At 29.4% G+C, this 9,197-nt stretch overlaps 1 protein-coding gene across 1 annotated transcript; it reads left to right on the forward strand.

Moving 5' to 3' along the window:
• The first annotated feature begins 4,836 nt into the window (after nucleotides 1-4,836).
• Nucleotides 4,837-7,311, forward strand: LOC120077096 (putative WRKY transcription factor 21). Its single transcript, XM_039030965.2, has 3 exons — nucleotides 4,837-6,092; nucleotides 6,177-6,302; nucleotides 6,894-7,311. Exons 1-3 carry the CDS (start codon nucleotides 5,353-5,355, stop codon nucleotides 7,036-7,038), a joined length of 1,011 nt encoding a protein of 336 aa, XP_038886893.1. The 5' UTR covers nucleotides 4,837-5,352; the 3' UTR covers nucleotides 7,039-7,311.
• The last annotated feature ends 1,886 nt before the right edge of the window (nucleotides 7,312-9,197 follow it).

A 9,197-nucleotide genomic window follows, 5' to 3' on the forward strand; every position in this document is an offset into this window, starting at 1 on the left:
TTTTGTTATTATTATTATTATTTTTTTTTTTTTTGTTTGTTTAGAGCCGCATTTTGGACTTACCAAACATACACTCACCATGCACACACCACTCATTATCCCACTTGTAAATTCTTCTCTCTCTCAAACTATATATCCTTATCCTATAATTAAAAATTAAAAATTAAAAATAATATTTTATATATATGGTTATAATTTTTATTTAGTACATAAATTTTAAAATTTTACGATTTTAATTCTTAAATTTTGAGTTTAATTTTAACGTAATCTCTAAGTTTCAAAATATAACACATTTTTAGACTTTAAATTTTGAATTTTATTTTAAATTATTTCCTATATTTCAAAATTTATACTTTTTATTTTGATTTTTTTTTGCTAAAATCACTCTCAATTTTGACGTTAATGTTTACTAATTAATTTAATAGTGATGAAAAAATAGTGGAACTTAATTAATTTTAATTCTTTTAATTCTTTTGAATTCATTAATATATATTTAAACTACTGGTTGAAAGTGAGTATTTAGTAAAAACAAAATGATGTTAAAAGTGTAAATTTTAAAATTTAAGGGCCAAATTGAACAAAAATTTAACCTCAATGGTAAAATTTAATATTTTTAAAATGTACTAGAAGTGCAATATTTTGAAACCTATGAATCAAAGAAAAACTAAAATCAAAATCTATGGATCAAAAATATATTTTTTTGCAAAAATATATTTATTCTGAAGGGAATTTTAAGTACAAGAACTACTACAACCACATTTTAGAATAGAGATATCCAATTTTCCCATGAGGATGGGTCCCGCCCCGAATAGGGCAAGGATTTCCCGATTAGGTGGGAAATGAGGGAGGGAGTGAGGGAAAAAAATTCCCTCTAAGCTAGATGGGGACGAAGACGGGGAATGCATTCCCTGTCCTCACCCCCGCCCCCGCCTCAATTAGCTTCTACATATTTATTTGGTATAGTTATCTAATGTTATATTATTGTTATTATTATATAAATATTACATTTAAATTTCAAATTTGATTATTTGTTGGGAAAGTTAAGGAATATGTTTAAATTGAATATTTAAATTTAAATTATATATGTGAATAATTTGATCTATATTTATTTCTTTCTACTAAAAAATCTAATTAGCTTTTTTAGGCTAAAATTTGAGTAATTTATCATTAAATTCAATTGGTCATGTAAAACTAACCATAATAATCAATTTAGTGATAAAGTTAATTATTTAATTACAATTTGCTCATACTAGTGATTTAAATTAATTGACTTTTTACAAAAAAAATAAATAATAAATAACAGAAAAAAATTTCCCATGGAGAACTTGATCCCCGTGAATTTCCTACGAGGAATCGTCCCGATCTTCATAGAGAATTTTACGGGGATGGAAAATTAAATGGAGAGCGGGGATGGGGATGGGGATGAGAAATGGCATCCCCGGCCTCCACCTCTGTGGACATCTCTACTTTAAAACTTTCAATTTGATCAATTAGGTAGAAATTGGGTTTGATTATTTATAACAATGATAGTTTAAAAGTTCAATTCTTTGGTTTGTGCATTTTACAATATTTAGAATTATAATTGCAATAAGTGGTTAGTTCAATAAGGTGATTACTCAAATATACAATTTTATAATATGATTGCAAGTGCAGTAACCATTATTGTTCAAAAGTTATTTCACATTTTTTTAAAAAAGTAACATTATCTATATATATATATATATATATATAATGTATGTATGTAGGGTTTTGCAGTTTTGAGTTACTAACATTCTCTTCCTAACTCAAATACTACTCCTAACTCAAATACTGCAAACCCTAACTTGCTCCTAATAATATATATATATATAAATTATATATATAGATAATGTTACTTTTTTAAAAAATGTGAAAAATAACCTTTTGAACAATAATGGTTACTGCACTTGCAATCATATTATAAAATTGTATATTTGAGTAAATCACCATATTGAACTAACCACTTAATGCATTTAAATTCTAAATATTGTAATGCACAAACCAAAGAATTGAACTTTTAAACTATGAAATGATAAATAATCACACCCCAAATTTCTACCTAATAGATCAAATTGAAAGTTTTAAAGTAGAGATGTCCACATAGGTGAGGGGGAGAGTATCCTTGCCACATCCCCATCCCCATCCCCGCTCCCCATTTCATTCCCCATCCCCGTGAAATTCTCCATGGGGATCGGGGCAGGGATTCCCTACGGGGAATTCGTAAGGATCGGGTTCCCCGCGGGGAATTTTTTCCCATTACCTTTTTTTTTTTTTTGTAAAAAGTCAATTAATCTAAATCACTAATATGAGCAAATTGTGATTAAATAATTAACTTTATCACTAAATTGAATGTTTATGGTTAGTTTTACATGACCAATTGAATTAATGGATAAATTAATCAAAATTTTGGCCTAAAAAAGCTAATTAATTTATTTTAGTAGAAAGAAATAAATATAAATCAAATTATTCACATATATAATCTAAATTTAAATATTCAATTTAAACATATTCATTATCTTTCCCAATAAATAATCCAAATTCGAAATTTAAATGTAATATTTATATAATAATAACAATAATATAACATTAGATAACTATACCAAATAAATATGTAGAAGCTAATTGAGGCGGGGGCGGGGGTGAGGACAGGGAATGCATTCCCCGTCTTCGTCCCCATCTAGCTTAGAGGGAATTTTTTTCCCTCACTCCCTCCCTCATTTCCCACCTAATCGGGAAATCCTTGCCCTATTCGGGGCGGGACCCATCCTCATGGGAAAATTGGATATCTCTATTCTAAAATGTGGTTGTAGTAGTTCTTGTACTTAAAATTCCCTTCAGAATAAATATATTTTTGCAAAAAAATATATTTTTGATCCATAGATTTTGATTTTAGTTTTTCTTTGATTCATAGGTTTCAAAATATTGCACTTCTAGTACATTTTAAAAATATTAAATTTTACCATTGAGGTTAAATTTTTGTTCAATTTGGCCCTTAAATTTTAAAATTTACACTTTTAACATCATTTTGTTTTTACTAAATACTCACTTTCAACCAGTAGTTTAAATATATATTAATGAATTCAAAAGAATTAAAAGAATTAAAATTAATTAAGTTCCACTATTTTTTCATCACTATTAAATTAATTAGTAAACATTAACGTCAAAATTGAGAGTGATTTTAGCAAAAAAAAATCAAAATAAAAAGTATAAATTTTGAAATATAGGAAATAATTTAAAATAAAATTCAAAATTTAAAGTCTAAAAATGTGTTATATTTTGAAACTTAGAGATTACGTTAAAATTAAACTCAAAATTTAAGAATTAAAATCGTAAAATTTTAAAATTTATGTACTAAATAAAAATTATAACCATATATATAAAATATTATTTTTAATTTTTAATTTTTAATTATAGGATAAGGATATATAGTTTGAGAGAGAGAAGAATTTACAAGTGGGATAATGAGTGGTGTGTGCATGGTGAGTGTATGTTTGGTAAGTCCAAAATGCGGCTCTAAACAAACAAAAAAAAAAAAAAATAATAATAATAATAACAAAAATAATAAATTATTATTATTAACTAATGAGAAAAAGACATGTAAAATAGAACACAAATTGGCCCCAACAGTACAGCTCAATTTTGAAACGGCCTGCCTTCAATTTAAAAAGCCATTTTATTTTATTTTCACAAGATAGACACAAATTTGAAATATTTTGGTATTTTCTATTTCTCATCTCCCTATTCTCTCAAGCTAAGCAACTGGCAAACCCCATTCCGTGGGTCCCACCCATTTCCTTCATTTATCTTTTTAATCTCTAAATTAATAATAATTGCGACAATTCTCAAAATATATCTTTTTAGCTAAATCAAACCTCGCTAAATATATATTAGTGGATTAGAAACTACAACGTCTGTGGTTTGACTCTTCTACCCCAATTGTATTAATATATATACATTAGTTTTCAAAATTTTTAGACTATTATGTTAAGGGTAATTATTTTAAATTAGAAAAACTGCTAAAAATATTTTCAAATATAGCAAAATGTCACTATCGATCAGTAATAGATAATATATATACATTAGTTTTCAAAAATTTTAGACTATTATGTTAAGGGTAATTATTTTAAATTAGAAAAACTGCTAAAAATATTTTCAAATATAGTAAAATGTCACTATCGATCAGTAATAGATAATATTTGAAAATATTTATTATCTATCACTGATAAATAATGACATTTTACTATACTTATAAATAAGTCGATTTATTTTCCTATATTTGAAAACAATCCTTGTGTTAAAAATTGATAGTACAATTTAAATTAAAAAATAATACTTACAAAATTTATATTTTCTTTTCTCCCCTCCTTTAATCCTGTTTTCCTTTTCTTCTCCGATTATTATTTTAAATTTAAAATGTCAAGTTAGCGTTTAAAATAATAATAATAATAAAATTACTAAATCTTTTAGATCTCATCTGTTCTTAAAAATTCTAAAACTAATATGTTACATTTTAAAATTGAAAAACCGTAAACACTTAATAGGTTTTTAGGGTAACTATTTCAATTGAGTTATAATAATTTATGTTTGGAATGCAGACTATTTTTTTATGAATAGAAAATGGTAAATATCATAGCACAAAGAGAATAGTAAGTCCTGTAATAAATAGTAAATACTGTTAATAATATTATAATTAATCATAGATTTATATAATCAAAAATATCAACTATTATAATTGAAACTCGAAACATGAAACAGGCTACCAATTATTGTTGAGAAACTTGATAGACTAAAAAAGTAATTTCTCCCAAAAACAAAAATAACCCTTTTTCTTTTCCCCTCTCCCTCTCTAACTTAAAATCTCTCTCTCTCATATCTCATAAAGAATTTCCAAACTATTTAAATAAGCAAGGTGGGAAAAAGAGAAAAAGAAAAGTAAGAAAGATGGAAACTTTGTAGTTTTTGGCTCTGGCTTCTTCAGGGTGTTGGGTTCTCTTCTCAAGCCAGACAAAAGGAAAAGCAAAAGAAAAAGGAAAAAAAAAAGCAAAAAAGTCTTATTTTTCACACTCAAACCAAAATCATGGAAGTTTTAGTTTAGGGTTTTCAGAAACTTACACGCTCTGTTTTTTGTTGTTTTTTTCTTATATACTTCCTGTCCATTTCTCTCTGTTTTTTGTTTTTCTGTTTTTGTTTCTTACAATTCTTCCAACTTCACCCTTCTGATGATTCCTTCTTGGATTTTAACTGTTTTGTTTCTTCTTTGTAGTGTTGAATTTTTGGGTCTTTTTTGAATTCATTTATCTTTCTTCTTCTTTCTTGGGAGATTTTGGTTTTCAAATGGAAGAGGTTGAAGAAGCTAACAAAGCAGCCATAGAGAGCTGCCATGGAGTTTTGAATCTTTTGATTCAACCTTCTCAAGACCAACTTCATTTCAGAAATTTAATGGTTGAAACTAAAGAAGCTGTTTTCAAGTTCAAGAAAGTGATTTCTCTTTTAAATTCTGGTTTTGGTCATGCAAGAGTTAGAAATTTCAACAAGATTCCTCTCCCTTTGCCTAAAAAATCCCTCTTAGATTCCCTGAATTACACTTCAGATCCTCCAAACAAAAATCTTTACCCTTTCCCCCCTGGTTTGAATGGTAAAGTTTCAATTTTCTTGGGAAACCCAGATTTAGAATTGAGTCCAAATGACAAAAATTCCCTCCAAATTCCCAAACAAACTCCTTCTTTAAACTTCAGCTTCCCTCAACAACAACAACAACAACAACAGAGGATTTTGGCTCATCAGAAACAAATGAAACAGCAAGCTGAAATGATGTTTCTTAGGAATAACAATGGGATGAATCTGAATTTTGATACTTCTAATGGCACATTGACAATGTCATCAGCTAGATCTTTCATTTCTTCATTGAGTATGGATGGCAGCGTCGTCGGCGCCGACAGAAGCTCCTTCCATTTGATCGGACCGTCGATGACCACAACGACGTCGGCCGATAACAAGAGGAAGTTTTCTGCAAGGGGAGATGAAGGGAGCTTGAAATGTGGAAGCACTGGCAAATGCCATTGCTCAAAGAAGAGGTTGGATTGATATCAAATCTTAAATTGTCAATTGCCCTTTGCTTTACTAATTATTTTCATTCTGTTTTTTTTTTTTTTTTGTAGGAAACATAGAGTGAAGAGATCAATCAAAGTACCTGCCATAAGTAACAAACTTGCAGATATCCCTTCTGATGATTATTCATGGAGAAAATATGGGCAGAAGCCAATTAAAGGTTCTCCTCATCCCAGGTATATCAAATCATGACCCGCATATGATATTGTCCACTTTGTGCATATAAATCTCTACTTGAAAGTATTCGTTTCGATGAAATTATTGTTCGATCGTGTGGTTAATTAACAATCACCATTCTTAAAGAGGTACCTGTTTGCTATAACATTAGATCAAGATGTTCATATAACAGGATAATTTGCTTACTTACCACTAAAAAGGAAAATAAAAGGCTACAATTTTTTTCGTGATTTTTCGACAACTTGGAAACACGAAAACTTTGGATGATCATCGAAATGAATGAATGCCTGTTTTGTGAAGATTGCTGATGAATCTGTTTGTTGCTCAAGATTACAAACTTTTATGGGATTCTTATCCATTGTTCTTGTGCTTGCTATTGTATATATCATACATGTGTAATGCGACTACTGAATTTTATAATTGAAACTATAGAATGCAATGTGGATTAGTGTATATTATGTTGCTGCTGCTGCTTGTATAGGATTCGTTTCCATTTTCGTCTCGTTGGATCAATTTCGATCTCGAAAAACTTAGCATTTGAGAGAAAGGGAAACTCTTCATCTTTGAGGAACTTTGTAAAATCTTTGTAGGGGTTACTACAAATGCAGCAGCATGAGAGGTTGTCCCGCGAGAAAGCATGTCGAGCGGTGCTTAGAAGACCCGTCGATGCTTATTGTAACGTACGAAGGGGAACATAATCACCCGAAAATGTCGACACAATCTGCACACACTTAGCCTACAAGCTCAAATTAACAGGATTGGGAACCTCCAATTTTTATTTTTATTTTTCTATTAATCAAAACCCAGTTTGGGATTGGTGTTGGTGCTTCTTTTGTACATATTTTTGGGGCTCAACATTTGAACCAAGCTCTTGAATTTGGAGAGTTTCCTTTCAAATCAAAAAAGGAAGACAATGAATCCAACATTTGACCCTCAAATTTCTATAGAATAGCTATTGTAAAACTGTAACAGTTTCTTCTTCTTTTGACTAATATTTTCTTCTTTTTATTTTCCCTTCTTAATCTGGTGAGGTTGTGTCCAGGAGTGAAAAATTGTGTTCCTTTTACAAGCAATTTTTGGCTCTAGGCATTGGTTGGCTTCTCTGTGATGTGATCTATGAGATGCAAGTATTTGATTTTGGAAAAGTTTGGACTTTTTTGGCCATTTTGCTTCATCATATATGGGTTCATACTCTATTTCTTAGAGATTCTATTTTAGTTTTCTTGACCTTGTTCAAACTTTCAAAAGTTCTATTTAGCATAGATTATTATTATAGGTCTAAGAGAAGAAATAAAATGTGAACGGTAAAACTGAAAAAGTTGTTTAATCCCAAATGAACTCGAGACAGACAGAAAATAGATTTAGGAGAGATGCCAATGAAGAGTGTGCGAAACAATTAGACCGTGACCCGATTGGCCCACCTAAACCAATTTGTCCATCTCTTTTAGATAGATGTCAAAGAAGAGAAAGGAAAGCAATTGGGTTACGTTCACCTCGGCTTACTTGTCAATTTGCTTTGGATAGATGCCAAAGAAGAGAGGACAAGGCAATTGGGCTAATGGGTCTCTGGGCCCAATTGACCCACCTCGACCTCGAAGGTTAAGGTCGAGGCCAATGTGCCCCTCTTTTTGGGGCTTATTTTCTGTAGATCATTTATCTAAGACCTTCGGTGTGGCTTAATCCAACCCTTGAAAGTCCTATTCATAGAGAATAAACGAAATATGAATTCTTTTCCTAAAAGGGTGAAGGAAACCTTAGGTTTAATCCCACTATATATAGAGTATGATAGTTCCATATCAGGTAAGTTCATCTTCCTCTCTAAAAAGTTTGCTCTGACCCCTATGCTGAAACTTAACTTAAGCACCGGAGTATCTGTGGTAAGCACCATACCGGTGTGTTATTCTAATGATTTTGTAGGTGACCTCTTTCCCAAAATACAAGTTCACGCGTGAAGGTCAAGTGAGTTCTCTTGACCAAATTTTGCCATCTACAATATAATTTAAGAGGTTTTGTGAAGAAAAAAAATTATGTAAATCTACAAGTTTAATACCTAAACTTGTATCTATTTAGTTTTTAAATCATCGAAAAGTATCTAATAAGCCTTGAACTTTTAATTTTCTAAGTGCACGCTTGAACTTAAAAAGTATCGTCCTTAAACTTTTATTTCTCCAATAAATCTTTAATTTTGAGTGTTGTGTTAAATAAGTTTTTAAACTATTTGATATTTTTAAACATTAAAAAATCTATTAGACACAAATTTGAAAATTTAAGTTTCTATTACATGTAACATTTTAATTTATATATAATAAATCAATTAATATTTTAAAATTTTGAATATGATAAGGACCTATTACAAGCAAAAGAGAAACTTCACGAACCTATAAAACATTTTTAAAAGCAACAACCTATTGAACATAAAATTAAAAAATTAAGAAATTTATTAAATATTTTTAAAAGTTCAGAGACAAAATAGATATAAGTCTATAAGACAAGGAACTAAACTTGTAATTTAATGAGAAATAAAAGTTTAAGGTCAAAGATTCGTTGGGTCGTTTTAAAGCTTTTAAATTTTAAATGAAGGGTGAGCCAATAGAGTTGGCACTATTGAATATTGGCATGCTGTTTCCTATGCTTGGTTTGTTTGGCCATTTTACTCTCATGAATTGACTTGTCATATTCATATAAAACACACATATTTTGCCAGAAAAACTCTTTTGTTTTTCTCTCTTTGTATTGATATATTTATATATTTTATAGATAAGTCTTATCTTGTATAATCTATGGCAAAATGGATATTACTTTTGTATTTTATGAAAAATAATTTTGTATATTATGGGCAAATATCAATTTATACGTTAAATTTTACGGATTGCATCAAATAAAATTTCAAAATG

The sequence above is a fragment of the Benincasa hispida genome, unplaced genomic scaffold (assembly GCF_027475165.1).
Source record: "Benincasa hispida cultivar pf3 unplaced genomic scaffold, pf3_genome.v1.1 HicScf1719, whole genome shotgun sequence".
Classification (NCBI taxonomy): Eukaryota; Viridiplantae; Streptophyta; class Magnoliopsida; order Cucurbitales; family Cucurbitaceae; genus Benincasa; species Benincasa hispida.